At 38.1% G+C, this 25,700-nt stretch overlaps 1 protein-coding gene across 11 annotated transcripts in view; it reads left to right on the plus strand.

The window, feature by feature from the left end:
* Window positions 1-25,700, plus strand: part of NLGN4Y (neuroligin 4 Y-linked) — a 323,530-nt gene that overhangs the window by 75,661 nt on the left and 222,169 nt on the right. For 8 of the 11 annotated variants that reach the window (XM_055377278.2, XM_055377284.2, XM_063703361.1 and 5 more), the window contains one exon: window positions 23,183-23,765. In XM_055377278.2, coding sequence (XP_055233253.1) covers window positions 23,294-23,765 — 472 coding nt within the window. In that variant the 5' untranslated portion in view covers window positions 23,183-23,293. Of the gene's footprint in view, window positions 1-393; window positions 630-4,402; window positions 7,564-23,182; window positions 23,766-25,700 lie in introns of those variants that run through there. The other 3 variants (XM_063703362.1, XM_055377277.2, XM_055377279.2) reach the window with 3 other exon arrangements.

A 25,700-nucleotide genomic window follows, 5' to 3' on the forward strand; every position in this document is an offset into this window, starting at 1 on the left:
AAGTAAGTGATGGAGACATTGATGGTTCTATTAGTCAGGGTTCTCTGGAGGGACAGAACTAATAGGAGATGTGTATATATATATATATATATATATATATATATATATATATATCTCTCTCTCTCGCTAACCCTTACCATAACATATATATATGTGTGTGTGTGTCTGTGTGTGTGTAAAGGATATATAAATATACATACAACGAATAGGATATATGTATGTGTGTTTATATAGATAATATATATGTTTTTATATAAATATATATAAATTATGTATATGAATATAACAAAATATATAAAATATATATTTATATATAGTATATATAAACACACACACAGATATATATCCTATTAGTGATAAGTGATAAAGAGTAGTGTTTATATATATACATATATAATAAATTCCTCTTTATATATATATACACATGTATATTTGTGTGTGTGTGTGTCCATATATATATAAGTTTATTAAGCAGTATGAACTCACAGGATCTCAAGGTCCCACACAGTAGACGATCTGCAAGCTGAGGAGCGAGGAAGCCAGTTAGAGTTCCAAAGCTGAAGAATTTGGAGTCTGATGTTCCAGGGCAGGAAGAATCAAGCACAGGAGGACACATGTAGTCTTGGAGGGTAAGGCAGTCTAGTCTTTTCACGTTTTTCTGCCTGCTTTATAATTTCTGGCAGCTGATGAGATGGTGCACACCCCTCTTGAGTGTGGGTCTGCCTTCCCCAGCCCACTGACTCAAATGTTAATTTCCTTTGACAACACCCTCACAGAGACACCTGAGATCAGTACTTTGCATCCATCAATCCAATCAAGTTGACACTCAGCATTAACCATCACAATGGTGTACAACTGACTGGAGTTAAAGTGAGAGTCAGGCTTTGAATCATAGTCGTAAAACTGCACAAATTCTCTGCCCCATACTACCTCCCAGACACATAATACATTCAGGAGTACGTGTTTTTGTGCCTGTTATAGTGCATTTGAGCCTGTTGTTATTTACTTTGCTCTTGTGTCAGACCATCTCTCCAAAAACAGATGGTCAGCATCATACACAACTGGTAGTATTGATTATCTGCAGCATGAAGCATGGAACATGGCATTTTCAGGGAATGGAGTAGGAAAAATTCCTGAACCTAAGCAGCTTAATAGCTTAATATTTCACTTGGTTAGTTTGAATACATATATTTATACACACACACACATGAAATTACATGGATAATATAAGCTTTAATGTATTCTATATATAATATAAATCTCTCTAACCTCCAAAAATGTATATATCCAAACTATTTGTCAATTTCTCTCTCTCTTCCCCCCTCTTGCTCTTTCCACATATTTATGTATAAAACAGTTTTTCAAACTAACCAACTGAAATATTAAGCTCCTATGTTATATATATAATATATATTTCTGCAAATAACCAAAATATCCAAGCAATTAAGCTCCTGTTTCATGTATCTATTGTATATATATATGTGTGTGTGTACATATATGCAGTATTTCTCCAAACTAAGCAACTGAAAAATATTAAGCTCCTATGTCTTATGTATATAAAATATTTATTCAAATAACCAAGCAAAATATTAGGCTATTAAGCTCCTATGAATAATGTTTTATTTTATTCTATATAAATAGAATAATATGAATATGTTTCATATTATTCTGTATATTATATATATATACACAGCAGGTTAGTTTGAAGACATGTATGCATATATTAAAATCTACTTTATAATTTGATATATAATAAGTTAAGTACAAACTTTCATGAAATATGTATGAGAAGAAGGAAGACTATTTTTATAGTATGATTAGTACAGTGAATTCTGGGGAAAAAGTAAATACTCATTTCAAATCCTCATGTACAATTCAAATAAACAAAAATCTGGTGCCATGTTTACAGCCTGCTAATATAGATTGTGTGGTGTTGGAAAACATTTTATTTTTACAAGTACCTAGTAGGTGTATATATTTGTGGGTTATATGAGCTATTTTGATATAGGCATACAATGATAAAAATCACATTAAAATAAATGGGGTACACATCACCTCAAGCATTTATCGTTTATTTGTTTTACAGGCTTTCATTTATACTTTTAGTTATTTAAAAATATGCCGTAAATTAGTGTTGACTGCAGATACACTATTGTGGTATGAAATGCTAGATCTTCTTCATTCTGTCTCACTATATTTTTGTGCCTATTAACCATCCCCACTTCTCTATCCCTCCCATTACTCTCCCCAGCCTATGGTAACCATCATTCTATTCTCTGTCTCCCTGAAGGCAACTGGAAGGCTATTTTTCTTTTTTTCTTTTTTTTTTTTTTTTGAGACAGAGTCTCACTCTGTCACCTAGAATGATGTCACCCAGTGATGCAGTCTGGGTTCCCTGCAATCTGCCCCTTGTGGGTTCAAGCGTTTTTCCAGTCTCAGCCTCCCAAGCAGCTGGGATTACAGGTGCACACCACCTCACCCAGCTAATTTTTTTTTTTTTTTTTTTTTTTTTTGTAGACACAGGGTTTCACCATGTTGGCCAGGCTGGTCTCGAACTCCTTACCTCGTGATCCACCCACCTAGGCCTCCCAAAGTGCTGGAATTACAGGCGTGAGCCACCACACCTGGCCTGGAAGACATATTTTTAAAGGATAGGCTGGAAGGCTGCATTGACTTTCGCTGTTTCTGGCTCACTAAATCCTGCTATTTTCTGCAGTAGGGATTTGCAGCACTTACCTTATGCTTTCCTACTGCAGAGAAGGACATTCTGTTCCCACTGGGCTCCTATACTGCCTCTACAGTCGGCTTTGGAGATAACAGCCTGAGGTGTCAGAGCGTCTTGGTGGTGAAAGCATCTTAAGATGTCACTGGCATGGCCTGGTGCTGTGGCTCACGCCTGTAATGCTAGCATTTTGGAAGGCTGAGGCGGGCGGATCACGAAGTCAAGAAATTGAGACCATCCTGGCCAACATGGTGAAACCCCATCTCTACCAAAAATACAAAAATTAGCTCGGCAGTGTTATGTGCCTGTAGTCCCAGCTACTCGGGAGGCTGAGGCAGGAGAATCGCTTTAACCTGGGAGCAGAGATTGCAGTAAGCCGAGATCGAGCAACTGCACTTCAGTCTGGCGACTGAGCTAGACTTGGTCTCAAATAAGGGGGTTAAAAAAAAAGAGGTCACTGGTACAAGCCCTTGTTTTGCAGTGGAAGGAGATGAAGTCCAGGCCACTGTATGATGGGCCAGAGAGCACTTGGCTAATTAGTGACCACGGCTATAGTGGCTCAAGTTCCCTGGCTGCTGGCCATGGCTGGCAGGATCCCGGGGCTTTTCTGCCTAATACGTGGGTCTGTTGCCTTGGGTGTGTTGCGTTGGGCTTGTCGCATAATCATGGAGAAATAGATTTTCTCTTCAATTTTTAAATCCAAGATATTTTGGTAGCACATGGGAAAATAAAGTCATTGAGTAAGAAAACCTATACAGATGAGCATCTTTTGATTAAATTTTCATTATAAAATAATCACAGTCACAAAACCTGAATCAAAACGTATACACAGATAATCATCTTAAAGAGTAAAAAATAATCAGATACATAGTATTGTACTCACTGACAGACCAGGAAAGAGCATTCCCACTGTTTTTGTATATCAATGTGAGTTTGCTTCCTGTCTCCTACCTCGCAGAGAAATGTACTTCCTCAGGATTTGGTTTTCAGAATGCCCTTGCTATATTATTTCAGGACAAACATAGTTCTGAGCAATATATTGCTTAGTTTTACCCTTATGTAAATGAAAATCACACTATTTGTAGTGTTTTATGGCTTGGCTTTTATGTTTGAGGTTTTCCCATTTTGGTCCATATATCTGTATTTTATTCATTTTTGACTGTTGTGTAAAGCTTTCTGCTTTAATATGCCAACATTTATTTATTCATTGTCCTATTTATGGATATCTGGATTGTCGTAACTTTTTTTGCAATTACAATTTGGGTTGCATTATCCCCAGCAAACTAATGCAGGGACAGAAAACCAAACACTGCATGTTCTCACTTATAAGTGGCAGCTCAACGATGATAACATGTGAACACATGTGGGTGGAGAACAACACATAAAGTGCCTGTCTGGGGATTTGGGAGGAGGGAGAACATCAGGAAGAATAACTAATGGATGCTGGGATTAATACCTAGGTGATGGGTTGATTCGTGCAGCAAATAACCATGGCACATGTTTACCTGTGTAGCAAACCTACAAATCCTGCACATTTACCCTGAAAATTAAAATAAAAGTTGAAGAAAAAATATTGGGGCTGCAATAGACATTTCTATACATATTTTCTGATGCAAATATTTTAGAAACCCTATAGAGGATGGATTGTGTGTGTGTGTGTGTGTGTGTGTGTGTCTACTTTCACCATAGGCTTCTGTATCTTCTACTTTCCAATGTGATTTAAAATTGTTTTGCAGTGGGGTTGCACAGAGGCTCAGCATCATTGCATGGGAGTTCTAGTTGCTCCAGATCTTTCTTCAGTAGTTGATATCATTGTATCAAATTTTTACTAATACTATTGTGATTTCATCTGCATTTCACCAATAATAAATGGCATTGAGCCTCTTGTCCTATGTTGAGGCTATCTGTAGATGTGAGGACTTCTTCCTTGATATGGATTTATGGTGGAGGACTCAACCACCAAAGATGGCTCTGAGTGTAGGCTGAATGACTAAAAATATAATGATCTAGTTATCTAAACATAAAACAAAATTGTTTAAGCAGTTTGGGGGATTGGAGAATGAGATTTTTAGGAGAACCATAAGATATCTATCTGACTATATTCTTGAAGACAAGATAGTCATGGCAGTACAGGCATGGTGGCACATACCATTTTGTCACCTGGCACTACACGTGTGTGCTTCCATGACCTTGAGAATATATATGACTTTGAGTTTGGTGAGACAGATGAACACAAAGCCCAGAGAATCTGCAAATTATTTGATTTAGATTTAGATATTGTGTTTGGAAAACATTTGACACAGAAAATCAAGCATTAGCAAGCATTTATTATTTGCTTGTGTTAGCTTTAGATATGCAGATGATGAATACTAAGAAAAAAAGCATCACAGGTAGGGATAGATACCGTCATGAAAATTTAAGCTTCTCACGGGCAGGAACTCATTCTTAACCCCACTATGTGCCGTTACTAAGCGCAGTGATCTTTATGGGATACTTCTATGATCTGAAGACTTGTGTCCTTCCAAAATCCACATGTTGACATTGTAACCCCAAAGTGATGGTGCTAGGAGGTAGGGGCTTTGGAGCTGACGAGATGTTGAGAGTGGATGCCACATGAATGGCATTAATTACATTTTAAAAGATACCCCAGGGAGATTAACTTGCTCCTCCCCCCTTTTCCAAAGTCGTAAGGAAAAGTCAGCCCTCTAGGAATTGGGCCCTCACCATACACTGAATCTACCATATCTTGATTTCGGATTTCCAGTCTCCAGAACTGTGAGCAATGAATGTCTATGGTGTATAAGCCCCACCACCACCCGCCCCACCGACACTCACCCCAGGCTATGATATTTTGTTACAGCAGCCTGAATGGACTAAGCCAACTTCTGTGTTTTGCTGTTGTCTTATTTCTTTGGTCAGTGTAGGATCTTACTGTCCACATAGTTTGCCCTAGAAAGATGTATGCTCTATTCTTAATGGTGTATTTGGCCTTTCCTATCTATGGAATATTTTCCTATCCAATCAGTCTTGGTAACATATAAATGATTAACTCTACCCTTGGGTATAGTTTGGGTTCTGCTAAGTCCCCTGCTGAAAATTCTGGTTTCTACCATCATGGCTCATGCATGTTCCTGACGCATTAAACTTCAGTGGAAGAATAGAAATGGAAAGGGAGGTGATGGAGTTGATATCTTAAACTGCAATATGGTGCAAGACCATCTTGAAGATAATATATTTGGTGTCTTCCTTATCTTTTTAAGAGCGGCCTTGCTATGTTGCCTAGCCTAAAATCAAACTCCTGGGCAAGTGATGCTTGTGGCTCAGCCTCCCAATTACCTGGCATTACAGACATGTACCACCATGCCTGGCCACGTTTTTACTCTCCAATTACTTAATATGTAGTAAAGCTAATGGTTCACAGTGGTTCATTTTTTTGTGTGTATTCCAATAACATTTTATTTATTTATTACCTTGAAAATATTCAATATTTATTTGACAAGCTTTTATAATTTTAACATTTTTTTTGATTCATGTGGTATGAGTGTAAGTTTTTTTCTCTGGGTGTATTGGATGGTGCTGAGGTTTGAGGTGCAGATGATTCTGTCATACACCTATGGAGCATAGTACACAATAGGTAGTTTTCCAACTTGACCCTCTCTGTCACCCCTATTCAGTAGTCCTGAGTTTCTGTTATTGCTTTATGTTCATGAGTATCCAACGTTTAGTTCCCACTTATAAGTGAGAACATGTGGTATTTAACTTTCTGTTTCTGCATTAATTTACTTAGGATAATGGCTTCCAGCTGCATCCATGTTCCTGCAGAGGACATGATTTTGTTTGTTTTTATGGCTGAATAGTATTCCATGGTATGTATGCATCACATATTCTTTATTCAAACCACCATTGATGGGCACTTAGGTTGATTCCATGTCTGCTATTGTGAATAGTGCTATAATTAGCATACATGTGCATTTGTCTTTTTTGTTAGAATGATTTATTTTCGTATATATATATATAACCGTTAATGGGATTGCTAGGTCTATGGTAGTTCCTCTTAAGTTCCTTGAGAAATCTCCATACTGTTTTACACAATGGCTAATTCACATTCTCACCAACAGTATATGTAGCCTTCTCTTCTCTGCAGCCTCTAAGACACCTGTTGTTTTTGATGTTTTATGAACAGCCTTTCTGACTGGTGTGAGTTTTTGATTTGCATTTCTCTGGTACAAAATGGTGGATTTTGAAATGAGATTTGATTTCTAAATTTTATAGAAACTGCATAGATGACTGCAAAGAACTCTTTAAGATATGACAAAAGACAGATTAGATTGTAATCTCCTTTAAACAGGACAAGAAATAAAGAGGAGAATATTAAAATATGTACACATACAAAAGTAGATGAATTGGCAGATTGCTGGTGTTGGATGCATGTTAAGCAGGGATGAAGGAGGTGTGTGTGCATGCATTCATGGCCATGTGTTGAGGGTGGGCATCCATGTAGGTAACAGCAGAGAGCTTTGGGGTTCAGAAAAAAAAGATAAGTCACATCCCACTCAGGTACCCTAAAATGTTGTCTTCTCTAGAAATGAAAGAAGAGGGAAGTCAGAGATGTCTGTAGCTTGCATAGTTCTGGGAATAGCTATTCTAGACTTTGCCAGTGAACAGCATAGAAGGATTGTTGTTCAAGCCCAGTTATTTGGGCAAAGATCAGATTCTGTTGCTTTTGTTTTCTGGATGCTCCATAATGAATGTGAGATGGAAGCAGATGTCTCAAGTGCTTCTTGTTCTCAGAAACCTCCTGACAGCAGACATCTCAGTGGGCCCAGACCTTCAGTGTGTCTGTAAGTAAAACACAGGGGAGGGTGCTCTTTCTCATTTATCTTACTTTTTTAATGCAATTACGAAGCTTCCTATTTTCTAATATATTCCAAGCCTTTGAAAGGCAAGGCCATAAACACCCAGGATATCTGATTTTATTCATGATAAGACCCAAATACCAAAATACCTATGATCAGGGCTCACCTTAATTAAATATGTATCTTAAAATTAAACCAATCTCAGTTTGAGGAATTCATACTTTTGGAAGAAATTTATTACAGTTTTTGTTCTGAACATTATATTATGATAGGCTTGAATAGTGTGAGCCTTGCTGTAATTACAACCTGAGTCACAATAACTTCCCTGCAGAGGATGATTTAAAATACCCAATCAATTTATGAACTGGTCAAAAATGCCATTCTGAGGTTTTTTTTTATGCAGTCTTTGCAGAGAGGACATGCCATATAATCCTTCTTCATTCCCAAAGCATATATATATATATATGTATATACACACACACACATACATATACATATAAATATACAGTGAAGCTAGTTTTTACCTTTGTTATCAATATTTTTTATCCATTAAAAATTTTAGAAATGATTTGTGGCATCTCCTTTTTATCTTAGGAAAATTAAAAATCTCTCTATCAACTGATCTATGAATAACCACGTTTCATCCCTTGTGAAATCCATTTTAGTTTGTGAAACTCACATGGGAGATCTTTTATTTTTTGCCCACAAGGATGTTGGCTGGTTAAATTTACAGAGATTCTTTAATGATGATAATGTACATTTGACTGATAACAATAAGAAATATTGATATTATCAATATCAACATTTTTTGCAATGCTAAAAATTTACAAGTTGTCGAATAATTTAATTATTTATTTTTATTATACATTAAGTTCTGGGATACATGTGCAGAATATGCAGGTTTGTTACATAGGTATACATGTACCATGGTAGTTTACTGCACCTTTCAGCCCATCATCTAGGTTTTAAGCCTTTAAAACCTTTAAGCATTTGGTACTTGTCCCAATGCTATCTTTACCTTGCACCCCATCCCCCGAGAAGCCCTAGTGTGTGATGTTCCACTTCTCCATGTTCATGTGTTCTCATTGTTCAACTCCCATTTATGAGTGAGAACATGTGGTTTTTGCTTTTCTGATCCTCTGTTTGCTGAGAATAATCATTTCCAGCTTCATCCATGTCCCTGCAAAGGACATTAACTCATTCTTATTTATGGCTGCATAGTGTTCCATGGTGTATGTGTGCCACATTTTCTGTATCCAGTCTATCATTGATGGGCATTTGGGTTGGTTCCATGACTTTGCTATTGCAAATAGGAATGCAATAAATGTACATGTACATGTGTCTTTATAATAGAATGATCAATAATCCTTTGGGAATATACCCAGTAATGGGATTGCTCAGTTAAATGGTATTTCCAGTTCTAGATCCTTGAGGAATCATGACACTGTCTTCTACAATGGTTGAATTAATTGACACTACCACCAACAGTGTAAAAACATTCTATTTCTCCACATCTTCTCCAACATCTGTTGTTTCCTGACTTTCAATGATTGCCATTCTAACTGGGGTGAGATGGTATCTCATTGTGGTTTTGATTTGCATTTCTCTAATACCAGTGATGATAAGCTTTTTTTCGTATGTTTGTTGACTGCACAAATGTCCTCTTTTGAGAAGTATCTGTTCATAAACCTTACACTTTTTGATTGGGTTGTTTGTTTTCTTCTTGTAAATTTGTTAAAGTTTCTTGTAGATTCTGGATATTAGCCCTTTGTCAGATGGCTAGATTGCAAAAACTTTCTCCCATTGCCTGTTAACTCTGATGATAGTTCCTTTTGCTGTGCAGAAGCTCTTTAATTAGATCTCATTTGTCAATTTTTGCTTTGTTTCAATTGTTTTTGGTGTTTTAGTCTTGAAGACTTTGCCCATGCCTTTGTCCTGAATGGTATTGCCTACATTTTCTTCTAGTTTTATGATTTTTTCTCTTATGGTTAGGTCTTTAATCCATCTTGAGTTAATTTTTGTATAAGGTGTTAAGAAAGGGTTCAGTTTTAGTTTTCTGCATATGGCTAGCCAGTTTTCCCAACACCATTTATTAAATAGGACATCCTTTCTTCATTGCTTGTTTTTTTTCAGATTTGTTGAAGTTCAGATGGTTGTAGATGTGGGTGTTATTTCTGAGGCCTCTGTTCTGTTCCATTGGTCTATATGTTTGTTTTCTTACCAGTACCGTGCTGTTTTGGTTACTGTACCCTTGTAGTGCACTTTGAAGTCAGGTAGCATGATGCCTCTAGCTTTGTTCTTTTTGCTTAGGACTTTCTTGGCCATATAAGCTCTTTTTTGGTTCCACATGAAATTTATGGTAGTTTTTTTTTTTTTAATACTGTGAAGAAAGTCACTGTTCGCTTGATGAGAATAGCGTTGAATTTAAAAACTACTTTGGGCAGTTTGGCCATTTTCACAATATTGATTTCTCCTATCCATGAGCATGTAATGTTTTTCCATTTGTGGGTGTCCTTTCTTATTTTCTTGAGCAGTGGTTTGTAGTTTTCTTTGAAGAGGTTCTTCACTTCCCTTGTAAGTTGTTTTCCTGGGTACTTTATTCTCTTTGTAGCAACTGTGAATGGGAGTTCACTCATGGTTTGTCTCTCTGATTGTCCACTATTGATGTATAGGAATGCTTGTGATTTTTGCACATTGATTTTGTATCCTGAGATTTTGCTGAAGTTGCTTACCAGCTTAAGGGGATTTGGGGCTGAGACAATGCAATTTTCTAAATATTCAATCATGTTATCTGGAAACAGAGATAATTTGACTTCCTCTCTTGCTATTTGAATATCCTTTATTTTTTCTCTTGCCTGGCTGCCCTGGCGAGAACTTTCAATACTATGTTGAATAGGAGTGGTGAGAGAGGGCATCCTTGTTTGTGCCGGTTTTCCGAGGGAATGCTTCCAGCTTTTACCAATTCAGTATGATGTTGTCTATGGGTTTGTCATAAATAGCACTCATTATTTTGATATATGTTCCATCAATAACTAGTTTATTGAGTGTTTTTAGCATGACGTTGTGTTGAAATTTATTGAAGGCCTTTTCTGCATCTATTGGGATAATCACATGTTTTTTTGTCATTGTTTCTGTTTATGTGATGGATTATGTTGATTGATTTGCTTATGTTGAACCAGCCTTGTATCCAAGGGATGAAACCGACTTGATCATGGTGGATAAACCTTTTGATGTGCTGCTGGAGTTGGTTTGCCAGCATTTTATTGAGGATTTTTGCACTGATGTTCATCAGGTATATTTGCGTAAATTTCATTTTTCTGTTGTATCTTTGTCAGTTCATGGTATTAGGATGATGCTGGCCTCCTAAAATGAGTTAGGGAGGAGTCCCTGTTTTTCTATTGTTTGGAATCATTTCAGAAGAAATGGTACCAGCTCCTGTTTGTATTGCTGGTAGAATTCAGCTGTGAATCTCTCTGGTCCTGGGCTTTTTCCACTTGGTAGTCTATTATTTACCGCCTTAATTTCAGAACTTGTTATTGGTCTATTCAGGGATTCAGCTTCTTCCTGGTTTATTCTTGGGAGAGTGTATGTGTCCAGGAATTTATCCATTTCTTTTGGTATTTCCGTAGAGGTGTTTATAGTATTCTCTGTTGGTAGTTTGCATTTCTGTGCGATCAGTAGTGATATCCCCTTTAATGTTTTTATTGTGTCTATTTGATACTTTTCTCTTTTATTTTTTATTAGTCTGGCTAGCAATACATCTATTTTGTTAATTTTTTCCAAAAATCAGCTTTTTGATTCACTGATTTTCTTGAAGTGTTTTTTTAATGTCTTTATCTTCTTCAGTTCTGCTCCAATCTTAGTTCTTTCTTGTCTTCCACTAGGTTTTAAATTTGTTTACTCTTGCTTGAATAGTTCTTGTAATTGCAATGTTAGGGTGTTGATTTTACATCTTTCCTGCTTTCTCTTGTGGTCATTTAGTGCTCTAAATTTCCATTTAAACACTGCTTTAAATGTGTCTTAGAGATTCTGGTACATCGTGTCTTTGTTCTTATCAGTTTCAAAGAACTTATTTATTTCTGCTTTAATTTCCTTATTTACCTGGTAGTCATTCAGGAGCAAGTTGTTCAGTTTCCATGTAGTTGTGTGGGTTTGAGTGAGTATCTTAATCCTGGGTTCGAATTTGATTGCACTGTTGTCTGAGAGATGGTTCGTTATGGTTTTCATTCTTTTGCATTTGCTGAGGAGTGTTTTACTTCCAATTTTGTAGTCCACTTTAGAATAAGTGTGATGTGGTGCTGAGAAGAATGTATATTCTGTTGATTGGGGTGAAGAGTTCCATAGATGTCTCTTAGGTCTGCTTGGTCCGGAGCTGAGTTCAAGTCCTGAATATATTTGTTAATTTTTTGTCTCATTGATCTGTCTAATATTGACAGTGTTGTGGTAAAATCTCCCACTATTATTGTGTTGGAGTATACTTAAGTCTGTTTGTAGGTCTCTAAGAACTTGTTTTATGAATCTGGGTGCTCCTGTATTGGGTGCATATATATTTATGATAGTTAGCTCTTCTTGTTGCATTGATCCATTTACCATTATTTGATGCCTTTCTTTGTCTGTTTTGATCTCTGTTGGCTTAAAGTCTGTTTTATCAGAGGCTAGGATTACTACCCCTACTTTTCTTTGCTTTCCATTTGCTTGGTAAATATTCCTTCATTCTGTTATTCTGAGCCTATGTTTTACTTTGCCTGTCAGATTGGTCTCCTAAATACAATACACCAAAGGGTCTTGACCCATTATTCAGTTTGCCAGTCTGTGTCTTTTAATTGGGGCATTTAGCCCATTTACATGTAATTTTAATCTGTTATGTGTGAATTTGATCCTGTCATTATGATGATAGCTGATTATTTTGCATATTAGTTGATGCTGTTTCTTTATAGTGTCATTAGTCTTTACATTTTGGGAGTTTTTGCAGTGGCATTTTGGTAGTTTTTGCAGTAGCTGATATCTTTTTTTTTTTTTTTTTTTTTTTGCCGCATATTTAGTACATCCTTCAGGAGCTCTTAAAGGCAGTCGTGGTGGTTAGAAAATCCCTCAACATTTGCTTCTCTGTAAAGGATTTTATTTCTCCCTCAATTATGAAACTTAGTTTGTCTGGATGTGAAATTCTGTTTATTTATTTATTTATTTATTTATTTATTTTTTATTTTAAGAGTGGTGAATATTGGCCTGCACTCTCTTCTGGCTTGTAGGGTTTCTGCAGAGATATCTGCTGTTAGTCTGATAGGCTCCCCTTTGTAGGTAGCCTGCTCTTTCTCTCGGGATGCCCTTAACATTTTTTCCTTTGTTTCAACCTTGGTGAATCTGACTATTATTTGTCTTGGAGTTGCTCTTCTCAAGGAGTATCTCTGTGGTGTTTTCTTTGTTTCCTGAATTTCAATGTTGGACTTCTTGCTAGGCTGGACAAGTTCTCCTGGATAATATCCTGAAGTGTGTTTTCTAACTGGTTCCATTCTCCTACTCAGTTTCAAGTACACCAGTCAAACATAGGTTTGATGTTTTCACATAGTCCTGTATTTCTTGGAGGCTTTGTTAATTCCTTTTCAGTCATTTTTTCTGTAATCTTGTCTTCACATTTTATTTTATTAAGTTGATCATTAATCTCTAATATACTTTCTTTCCCTTGATCGATTCAGCTATTGGTACTTGTGTATGCCTCAGGAAGTTCTCGTGCTTTGTTTTTCAGCTATATCATGTCATTTATATTCTTCTCTAAACTGATTATTCTAGCTAGAAGTTCCTGTAACCTTTTATGAAGATTCTTAGCTTCCTTACATGGGGTTAGAACATGCTCCCTTAGCTCAGAGGATTTTGTTATTTCACACCTTCTGAAGCCTACTTCAGTCAGTTTGTCAAACTCATTCTCTGTTCAGTTTTGTTCTCTTGCTGGTGAGGAGTGATGATCCTTTGGAAGAGAAGAGGAATTCTGGTTTTTGGAATTTTCAGAATTTTTGAACTGTTTTATTTTTCGTCTTCATGGATTTATCTAACTTTGATCTTTGATGTTGGTGACCCTCAGATGGGATTTTTGCATGGGTGTCTTTTTTGTTGATGTTGATGTTATTGTTTTCTGTTCGTTTGTTTTCATTCTAACAGTCAGGCCCCTCTGCTGCAGGTCAGCTGGAGTTTGTTGAAGGTCCACTCCAGACCCTGTTTTCCTGGCTATCACCAGCAGAAGCTGCAGAACAGCAAAGATTGCTGTCTTCTCCTTCCTCTGGAAGCTTCTTCCCAGAGGGGTAGCCACCTGATGTCAACCAGAGCTCTCCTATATGAGGTGTCCATTGAACCCAGCTGGGAGGTGTCTCTCAGTCAGGAAGCACCTGGGTCAGGGACCCACTTGAGCAGGCAGTCTGTCCCTTCGTAGAGCACAAGTTCTGTGCTGGGAGATCTTCTGCTCTCTTTCAAGCCATAGGTAGGAACATTTAAGTTTCCTGAAGCTGCACCCACAGCCATCCCTTACTCCAGGTGCTGTGTCCCAGAGAGATGGGAATTTTATCTATAAGCCCCTAACTGGTGCTGCTGCCTTTCTTTCAGAGATGCCCTGCCCAGAGGAGTATAGAGAGCCAGTCTGGCTACAGCAGCTTTGTTGAGCTGTGGTGGGTTCCACCCAGTTTGAACTTCTCGGAGGCTTATTTACACTATGAGGGGAATACTGCCTACTGAAGCCTCAGTGATGTCAGACACCCCTCCCTGCACCACATTCAAGTGTCCCAGGTCAACTTCAGACTGCTGTGCTAGCAGTGAGAATTTCAAGCCATTGGATCTTAGCTTACTGGGCTCCAAGAGGGCGAGATCAGCTAAGCAAGACAACTTGGCTCCCTGACCTCAGCCCCCTTTTCAGGGGAGAGAACAGTTCTGTCTCACTGCGGTTCCAGGCAGAACTGGGGCACAGAAGAAACAAAAAACAGAAACAAAAACAAAAAAAAACTCCTGCTGCTAGCTCAGTGTCTGCCCAAATGGCTGCCCAGTTTTATTTATTTATTTATTTATTTATTTATTTATTTATTTATTTATTTATTTATTTTACTTTAAGTTCTAGGGTACATGTGCACAACCTGCAGGTTTGATACATGGGTATATATTTGCCACTTTGGCTTGCTGCACCCATCAATTCATCCTTTACATTAGGTATTTCTCCTAATGCTATCCCTCCCCAAGCCCCCCAGTGCCTGACAGGCCCCCATGTGTGATGTTCCCTGCCCTGTGCCCAAATGATCTCATTGTTCAGTTTCCACCTATGAATGAGAACATGTGGTGTTTGGTTTTCTGTCCTTGTGACAGTTTACTGAGAATGATGGTTTCCAGCTTCATCTACGTCCCTGCAAAGGACATGATCTCATCCTTTTTTATGGCTGCATAGTATTCCATGGTGTATAAGTCCCACATTTTCTTAATCCAGTCTATCATTGATGGACATTTGGGTTGGTTCCAAGTCTTTGCTATTGTGAATTCTGCTGCAATAAACATATGTGTTCATGTGTCTTTATAGGAGCATGATTTATAATCCTTTGGGTATATACCTAGTAATGGGATTGCTGGGTCAAATGGTAAATCTAGTTCTTGATCTTTGAGGAATCATCACACTGTCTTCCACAATGGTTGAAATAATTTACACTCCCACCAACAGTGTAAAAGTGTTACTATTTCTCCACATCCTCTCCAGCATCTGTTGTTCACTGACGTTTTAATGACTGCCATTCTAACTGGTGTGAATGGTATCTCATTGTGGTTTTGATTTGCATTTCTCTAATGACAGTGAAGTTGAGCAGTTTTTCATGTGCCTGTTGCTACATAGATGTATTCTTTTGAGAAGTGTCTGTTCATATCCTTTGCCCACTTTTTGTTGGGGTTGTTTGCTTTTTCTTGTAAATTTGACTTTGAGTTCTTTGTAGATTCTGGATATTAACCCTTTGTCAGATGGGTAGATTGCAACAATTTTCTCCCATTCTGTAGGTTGCCTGTTCTCTGTGGTGGTAGTTTCTTTTGCCATGCAGAAGCTCTTTAGTTTAATTAGATCCCATTTGTCTATTTTGGGTTTTGTTGCCATTGCTTTTGGTACTTTAGTCGTGAAGTCCTTGCCCATGCCTTTGTCCTCAATGGCATTGTCTAGGTTTCTTCTAGGATTTTTATGGTTTTAGGTTAACGTTTAAGTCTTTAATCCATTTTGAATTAATTTTTGTATAAGGTGTAAGGAAGGGATCCAGTTTCAGCTTTCTACATATGGCTAGCCAGTTTTCCTACCACTGTTTGTTAAATAGGGAATCTTTTCCCCATTTCTTGTTTTTGTCAGGTTTGTCAAAGATTAGATGGTTGTAGATGTGTGTGTTATTTCTGAGGCCTCTGTTCTGTTCCATTGGTCTACATATCTGTTTTGTACCGGTACCATGCCATTTTGGTTACTGTAGGATTGTAGTATAGTTTGAAGTCAGGTAGTGTGATGCCTCCACCTTCGTTCTTTTTGCTTAGGATTGTCTTGGCAATGCAGGCTCTTTTTTGGTTGCATATGAACTTTAAAGCAGTTTTTTTCTTTTCCCAATTCTGTGAAGAAAGTCATTGGCAGCTTGTGGCATTGAATCTATAAATTACTTTCGGCAATATGGCCATTTTCATGATATTTATTCTTCCTATCCACGAGCATGGAATATTCTTCCATTTGTTTTTGTCCTCTTTTATTTCATTGAGCAGTGGTTTGTAGTTCTCCTTGAACAGGTCCTTCACATCCCTTTTAAGTTGTATTCCTAGGTATTTTATTCTTTTTGTAGCAATTGTGAATGGGAGTTCACTCATGATTTGGCTCTCTGTTTGTCTGTGAATGGTGTATGTAATTGATTTTGTATCCTGAGACTTTGCTGAAGTTGCTTATCAGCTTAAGGAGACTTGGCGCTGAGATAGTGGGGTTTTCTAAATATATGATCATGTCATCTCCAAACAGGTAAATTTTGACTTCCTCATTTCCTAATTGAATATCCTTTATTTATCTGTCTTGCCTGATTGCCCTGGCCAGAACTTCCAACACTATATTGAATAGGAGTGGTGAGAGAGGGCATCCTTGTTTGTGCTGGTTTTCAAAGGAATGTAGCTTCTAGTTTTTGCCCATTCTGGTTTGTAAAAAATAGCTCTTATTATCTTGAGATATGTTTCATCAATACCTCATTATTATTTTGAGATATGTTTCATCAGTATCTAGCTTATTGAGAATTTTTAGCTTGAAGGGCTGTTGAATTTTGTCAAAGGCCTTTTATGCATCTACTGAGATAATCATGTGCTTTTGACATCGGTTCTGTTTATGTGATGGATGATGTTCAACGTATATGTTGAACCAGCCTTACATCCCAGGGATGAAGCCAACTAGATTGTGGTGGATAAGCTTTTTGATGTGCTGCTGGTTTCAGTTTGCCAGTATTTTACTGAGGATATTCACATTAAAGTTCATCCGGGATATTGGTCTAAAATTCTCTTTTTTGTTGTCGTGCCTCTGCCAGGCTTTGCTATCAGGAAGTTCTTGGCCTTATAAAATAAGATAGGGAGAATTCCCTCTTTTTCTATTGATTGGAATAGTTTCAGAAGGAATTGTACCAGCTTCTCTTTGTACCTCTGGTAGAATTCAGCTGTGAATCTGTCTGGTCCTGGACTTTTTTTGGTTGGTAGGCTATTAATTGTTGCCTCAATTTCAGAGCCTGTTATTGGTCTATTCAGATTCCATTTCTTCCTGGTTTAGTCTTGGGAGGGTGTATGTGTCTAGGAATTTATCTATTTCTTCTAGATTTTCTAATTTATTTGTGTGGAGGTGTTTATAGTATTCTCTGATGGCAGTTTGTGTTTCTGTGGGATCAGTGGTGACATCCTTTTTATCTTTTTTTATTGCATCTATTTGATTCTTCTCTCTTTTTTTCTTTATTAGTCTTGCTATCAGTCTATCAATTTTGTTGATCTTTTCAAAAAACCAGTTCCTGGATTCATTGATTTTTTGAAGGACTTTTTGTGTCTTTATCTCTTTCAATTCTGCTCGGATCTTAGTTATTTCTTGCCTTCTGCTAGCTTTTGAATTTGTTCTTGCTTCCTCTAGTTCTTTTAATTCTGATGTTAGGGTGTCGATTTTAGATCTTTCCTGCTTTCCCTTGTGGGCATTTAGTGCTATAAATTTCCCTCTACACACCATTTTAAATGTTTCCCACAGATTCTGGTACGTTGTGTCTTTATTCTCACTAGTTTCAAATAACATCTTTATTTCTGCCTTCATTTCATTATTTACCCAGTAGTCATTCAGGAGCAAGTTGTTCAATTCCCAAATAGTTGTGCAGTTTCAAGTGAGTTTCTTAATCCTGAGTTCTAATTTGATTGCAGTGTGGTATGAGAGACAGTTTATTGTGATTTCTGTTGTTTTGCATTTGCTGAGGACTGCTGTACTTCCAATTATGTGGTGAATTTTAGAATAAGTGTGACGTGGTGCTGAGAAGAATAGACATTTTATTGATTTGGAGTGTAGAGTTCTGTAGATGTCTATCAGGTCTGGTTTTTGCAGAGCTGAGTTCAGTTTCTGGATATCCTTGTTAGCCTCCTGTCTCATTGATCTGTCTAATATTGACAGTGGGGTGTTAAAGTCTCCCATTAAGATTGTGTGGGAGTCTAAGTCTCTTTGTAGGTCTCTAAGGACTTGCTTTACGAATCTGGGTGCTCTTGTATTTGGTGTATGTATATTTAAGATAGTTAGCTCTTCTTGTTGAATTGATTCCTTTACCATTATATAATGGCCTTCTTTGTCTCTTTTGATCTTTGTTGGTTTCAAGTCTGTTTTATCATAGACTAGGATTGCAACCCCTGCTTCTTTTTCTTTTTCTTTTTTTTTTTTTTTTTTTTTTTTTGCTTTCTATTTGCTTGGTAGATCTTCCTCCATCTTTTTATTTTGAGTCTATTTGAGTCTTTGCACGTGAGATGGGTCTCCTGGATCCACTCCAGACGCTGTGTGCCTGAGTATCACTAGGAGAGGCTGCAGAACAGCAAGAATTCTGCCTGATTCTTCCTCTGGAAGCTTTGTTTCAGAGGGGCACAAGCCAGATGCCAGTTGGAGCTCTTCTGTATAAAGTGTCTGTCGACCCATCCTGGGAGGTGTCTCCCAGTCAGGAGGCAAGGGGGTCAGGGACCCACTTGAGAAGGCAGTCTCTTCCTTAGCATAGCTCAAATACTGTGCCTGGAGATCCACTGCTCTCCTCAGAGCAGTTTAATTCTGCTGAACTATGCCCAAAGCTGTCCCTTTCCCTAAGTGCTCTGTTTCAGAGAGATGGATGTTTTTTTCTATAAGTCCCTGACTGGTGCTGCTGCCTTTCTTTCAGAGATGCCCTGCCAGTGAGGAAGAATCTAGAGAGGCAGTCTGGCCACAGATGCTTTGCTGCACTCTGGTGGGTTCTGATGAAATTTCGGGCTGCTTTTTTTAATCTGTGAGGGGAAAACCTCCTACTGGAGCCTCAGTAATGGCAGACAACCCTCCCCCTACCAAGCTTGAGTGTCTCAGGTGGACTTCAGAGTAGTGTGCTGCCAGGGAGAATTTCAAGCCATTGGATCTTAGCTTGCTGGGCTCCATGAGGGTGGAATCTGCTGAACAAGACCACTTGGCTTCCTGGCTTCAGCGCTCATTCCAGGGGAATGAAAGGTTCTGTCTTGCTGGATTATGAAAAAAAAAAACAAAACTCCTGCAGCTAGCTCAGTGTTGGTCCAAATGGCTGCCCAGTTTTGTGCTTGAAAACAAGGGCCTTGGTGGTATAGGCACCTTAGGGAATCTCCTGGTCTACAGGTTGTAAAAACTTTGGGAAAAGCATAGTATCTGGGCTACATATCACAGTCCCTCATGGTTTCCATTTGCTAGGGGAGGAAGGTACCTGTCCCCATGCACTTCCCAGGTGAGTCAGTGCCCCATCCTACTTCTGCTCACCCTCCATGGGACACATCCATTCTCTAACCAGTTCCAATGAGATGAACTGAGTACCTCAGTTGGAAATGCGGAAATCACCTGCCTTCTGATTTGTCTCGCTAGAAGCTGCAGAATAGAGCTGTTCATATGTGGCCATCCTGCCAGATCCTCCCTAATTTATATGTTAGTATAGTTTCACACACACACACATACATGGCAGCACTAAATTATATTCTCTAAATGTACCTACAGATGCTTAATCATTTGCACAGCCACTATCATCTTATGCTTGATAGCTTAGACAAGTAACTCTCACTTGTGGGTGGTTTTGGCCACCAGGGGTCATTCAGCACTCTCTGGAGACATTTTCCTTAGTTAAAACTGGGTAGGAGGTCCCACCATCATCTAGTGAGTAGAAACTGGGAATGCTGCAAAATACCGTAAAATTTAGAGGCGGCATCTCTACAACAAAGAATCATATGGTTCGCAAATCATTATCATTGTGCTGAGATGCGGCAATGCTGAGCTTCAGACTATAGCAATTTTTTGCAAATTTTCTAAATTTCAAAAAATGAGGGAATAAAAAAAGATAGCTCTCAACCTGTGAGTATTGTGAATGCCTAACTTAGACTTAGGAAGTGTACAGGTGCCCCTGGGCTTGTCTTCTTTGTCTGCTGCTAGTTTATAATCGCTCACTGCCCATCAGGACCTTGTGGGTTATAGATTTAGACAGAGGAAGGATTTGATCATACAGGTGGGTCAGTCATAACCAATATGTGAGTCACAGTCTCACTCACATTGAGTTTGAGAATTTAAGGCATGGGCTGGAATTCCTCATGGAACTGACATTATAAACCTGGAAGAAATCTACCCACTGAATTCCACTTGAGCTGTCTGTTTCAGCAACTGTGCAATACTTTGAGGTTACATACTATCTCATTTAATCCCAACCTGGGATAGTGTGTAATACCAAATTCTTTAGAGCTACATGGGATTAAATTAGGTAGTATGTGAAATTCCAAATAGTAAATTGGTAAAGTGATGCCTAATGAATTTGAATGAGCTGCTGCCAGCCTACTTAGTACTAACAGTGAGCTAATAGCACCTTGTGTCCCTGTACCCAGAAGTCTTTCTTGCAGGACTGTAGTGAACATGTCAGCATGTTGTCTACGTTGACTGGGCATCTTCTGTGCTCTTCAGCCTTTGCCTATATATGCTCCTGTCCTGCTCTGCACAATTTAATGAAGCAGGTGGGACACACTAGTTTACCTTTTTAGTAGTCTGCATAGATTGACTTGCTTCCCTCAGTTCACAGAGATAGCTTCCCAGGATACAGATTTATCTGAATTACAAGTTGATGGCCTCATTGTTCACAATAGCAAAGACATGGAATCAACCTAAATGCCCATCAGTGGCAGACTGGATAAAGAAAATGTGGTTCATATGTACCATGGAATAGTATGTAGTGATAATAAAAGAATGAGATTATGTCCTTTGCAGGAATATGGATGGAACTCGAGGCAATTATCCTTAGCAAATTAATGCAGAAACAGTAAACCACATACTTCATATTCTCATTTATAAGTTGGAGCTAGAAATGAGAACTTATGAACACAAAGAAGGAAACAATAGAAAAAGGAGCATATTGGAGGGTGGGCAGTGGTAGGAGGTAGAAGATTAGGAAAAATATTTATTGGGAATGAGGCCTAGTATCTGGGTGATGAAATAATCAGTACAACTAATGCCTGTGACATAAGTTTACCTGTATGGCAAACCTGCACACCTACCCCTGAAGCCAAAATAAAAGTTATAAAAAAAGGTGATGGTCTCACCTATTCTCTTGGGGAAGGCTCCGAAAGTAACAGCTACCTCTAGTTAAAAATCTTCTGGTTAAAAAAAGAAGCAACCAAGCACGACATCACCTCTTTGTTTTTCTTGTCTGTCTCTTAATTATTCAGAAATGGGATTGCTACATGGCAGACATCCAAATGTTGTCTACAGTACAATTCAGAGTTAGAAGCAAACACCTAAATCAGCCATTTGGTGAGATGCTATTTGTCACTTTCAAAGTTACAATCCAGATTTTCAGTGCATTTTCATCCAACTCTGTTGAACTTTTCCCCGGATGTCATGTACTATGGAATTTCCCCCCAGTAGGTATTATTGTTCTGTGATAGATCCAGTTCCAATATGTTTTATTAAAAAGAAAAAGCCATGTGATGTATTTTGTTCAATTGATTACTTAAATGAAATGGATAACTATTTTCTGATGCAAATGCTCTGAGTAACCCACAAATTCCTCAGAAACACATTTGCAGACTTTGAGATGAAGAACACTCTAAACGCACCCTCCTTGTGACACCTAGTGAAACGTTTTCTGTCCCTAGAGGATCATTTGACATACTGTCCATTGCTGCACAACATTCTTTTATTGTCACAGGAGCAGTGATTTCTCTAGGGATAGTCATATTATCCTTGTAGAGACCAATTGAGGTGGTGACCCTTTAAAAGTTGACTCCAGTCTTAATGGGAAAGTAACTCAAATGTAGCCTTAGATTTTTAAATGGGGTACAGGGTGAAGAGGATACCTGCATACCCTCTCAGGCATGCAGCAGTTTACTGCAAAGTCAGGATAATTGCATCAACACCTTTAGTTATGAAAGAAGTCTTCAAGAGACCAGCACTGTAGCATGTACTTGAAATGCACCATCTTGTAGAGTTTTTTTTTTTTACAAGAAACTGAGATTCAGAACAGTGAAGTATGTAGCCTAAATATATATGTGCACTTGAGTAGAACAAGGAAAATTCGTGTCCAAAGTCTACACTCTTTTCATTTGATGATTTTCTCCTTGTGGCCTGATAAATATTCACATAACAACGACAGGATGGCCTGGATGCATGCTTCCATTTTGCTCCTACTGGAAAACTTTTAGATCTGTGTGCATATCCCCTTAGGAAAGAGTGAAAATTGCCTTAAACATTTGAGAAAAAGTTCTTTTGATAACCCGTCTGGTAAACAATAGTGAAATTGGTAGGTGTCATTATTATCACCTACATAACCTGTACAATTCTTGAATGTCAGTTTGTTCATTCAGCACAGACGTGATGAGTGTTTTCTAAATGTCAGGCATTGTTTCTGGTGATAGGATGTACAGCCAGGATTAAGAAAAGTGATGGACACTAGGCATGGTGACTGACGCGTGTTATCCCAACACTTTGAAAGTTTGATTGAGGAGGATCTCTTTAGGCCAGCCTAGATAACATAGAGACACCTATGTCTACAAAAATTCCAATGAATTGCCCGGACATACTGGTGCATTCTTGTAGTCCCAGCTACTCGGGAGGCTGAGGTGGGAGGTTGGCTTTAGCCCAGGAGTTGGAGGCTGCAGTGAGCTGTGATAGCACCACTGCCCTGCAGCTTTGGCAATATGGCAAGACACCATCTGTAAAAAAAAAAAAACAATAAAGACAAGTTATGTTTTTGCTATTGTCAACTATGTGGAGATGGCACTATACACATTCATATACAAATGAATAGGAATTTCACAGAGAGATGTTGTGGATTTCATGGAAGAGCCAGCCAGTGTTCTAGGTGATCATTGTGTGGCTTCATTATTCTTGTCTGCTTTCTCCCTCCTTTAGGTTGCATTGGAGTTTTCGAAAGACTTATCTTTCTGCAGGCTCACCTCTGAGCTTTGTCTCCTTGGAGCCACCTCACTTAGACAGCTTCGGATGTGGATGCAGATTTGAACCATGTCGCATCCCCAGGGACTGCTATGGCTCCCTTTGTTGTTCGCCTCTGTCTGTGTCATGTTAAACTCCAATGTTCTTCTGTGGATAACTGCTCTTGCCGTCAAGTTCACCGTCACTGACAGCCAAGCACAGTATCCAGTTGTCAACACAAATTATGGCAAAATCCAGGGCCTAAGAACACCGTTACCCAGTGAGATCTTGGGTCCAGTGGAGCAGTACTTAGGGGTCCCCTATGCCTCACCCCCAACTGGAGAGAGGCGGTTTCAGCCCCCAGAATCCCCATCCTCCTGGACTGGCATCCGAAATGCTACTCAGTTTGCTGCTGTGTGCCCCCAGCACCTGGATGAAAGATTCTTATTGCATGACATGCTGCCCATCTGGTTTACCACCAGTTTGGATACTTTGATGACCTATGTTCAAGATCAAAATGAAGACTGCCTTTACTTAAACATCTACGTGCCCACGGAAGATGGTGAGTACCTCACTGGAACAGAAAACAATACTTCTTTTGCAGTGTGTGGAGAGATTTACCAGGAGGGTTTTATAATGTCTCGTGCATGATCTTTTCTATAACCTGTTTATTTTATTTTAATTTATTTTTCGTATTCCAAATGCAATTCTTGCAGCAGCTTACCACATGTTCCACTTGTATATATTGGGACATCTACTGGATGGACAAAACTATAAATAACGACTTTATTTTCATATATTACCTAATTAATGTTTTATAATTTTATTTGCAGATGAAAATTAATATGAGCATATAGTGTTGCATGTTATACCTGAATCATCTGTAAAGGAATGAATCCATAGAAAAAATAATAGAATTAAGTACACTACCATGCTCCAGTTTACAAACTGAAAGAGAAAATGGTTCTTTCTGCCATAATGACTTGAGATATTAGCACCTTTTTTGAGTTTTCAAAGAAAAACTTTATTTTTTTTAATATACAAGCATGAGGTAGTTCATACAATGATAGGATTTCATTGTTTAGAATCCATTTTCTTAATGTAAATTTGGACTTTGATTTCTTCCAAGATCCACTACAATCAAATGACAAAATATAGTCAGATGATTCTAGCTACATTAGACAGTAATGTGTTTGTATTTTTAAAAATTTCCTTTTTTCTGTAAAACACCAATGAAAGTCTGTAAACACAAAAACATTTAATATATTAACCTAATGTTAGTAAAACATGAATAGTTTTATGTCTGTGTAGATTTCAAATTCAGATTTCCTCGAAGAATAACCAAAGTTATGCCACAGTGGTATCACATTTCCCAGTTAGCATTTCCATATGCCATTTTTAGATGAGGAGAAAGGACAACAGAGAACAAAATATACCTGGAAAGAAAGGAACTAATTTGTGAGAATAACAGACATATCTAATGTAGAAACTAGAGCTTGTCTTTTGCATAAAGTTCTTCGTGGAGAATGTGATAAATTTCTTTTATGGAGAATTTTTTTCTTCTCATTGTTCTTTAATCTTTAATACCTGGAAAATATTTTTCAGTAAAATTTGGCTGAAAGTATTAAATAAACAATTACATTAATTCATTGATCTCCAAAATTATATTGCATCTGTCAGATTACTCTCTCTCCAGGTAATTGCTAGTTAGTCTAAGTAGAGTGTCATTAAAAACTAGACCAGGGTTATGTGCCATTGAGATTACAAATTGTCATTGAGATTACAAGGAACAGGTCAGAGTAAAAAATTAAAGGACTCTGCTTCATCATATTAGTGGTTTCTAGAATATTGCCCTTGTCATTAGGGTGACAGATCTCCCAATCATCTCATAAAATCCAGGTCTGAATGTGACTGAAGGAGTCAAACTGATGTTTGGATGCTGTACTTCCATAGGGTGTTCTGTGCTGTCTCTGTGCCTAATAGTCCCCTTTGTGCATGCGTGTGATGAGAAAGAGCTGTCAAAATCTATTAGGGTTCTCATTTGAGCAGCCACCTGAGTTGAGATCTTTCTCATAAAGGAACTATTCAAACCAAAAGTAAAAAGAATGGAATACAAAAATTCAGAGAAAATCCCCAAACAGGACAAAGTATTACAATTGCTTTTATAATACACTGGATATGCTAGAGTCTAGGACCTGGTGATTTTATAGAGCTAGCCTTGGCAACAATGAATGCACTTCAAATAGGATGCCTCGTCATATAGGATGTTGGATGGAATGAGACCACCCATGAAAAAAAATCAATAGCTTCCATGACAGCAGAGCCCTGTAGGTACAATTGTGTGGACGGAGACCACAAACAGTGTGGACGTTTCATTGCGATTCAGTATTGAATTGTAATCTGGGGAGTATAACTCTGTGAAAAATGCTATTCAGTGAAAAAGTAATCCAAATTTCATAGTAAACCCAGTTCCACTTCTATTCTTTAGTCTTTTTGA

This window comes from Gorilla gorilla, chromosome Y (genome assembly GCF_029281585.2).
Source record: "Gorilla gorilla gorilla isolate KB3781 chromosome Y, NHGRI_mGorGor1-v2.1_pri, whole genome shotgun sequence".
Lineage (NCBI taxonomy): Eukaryota > Metazoa > Chordata > Mammalia > Primates > Hominidae > Gorilla > Gorilla gorilla.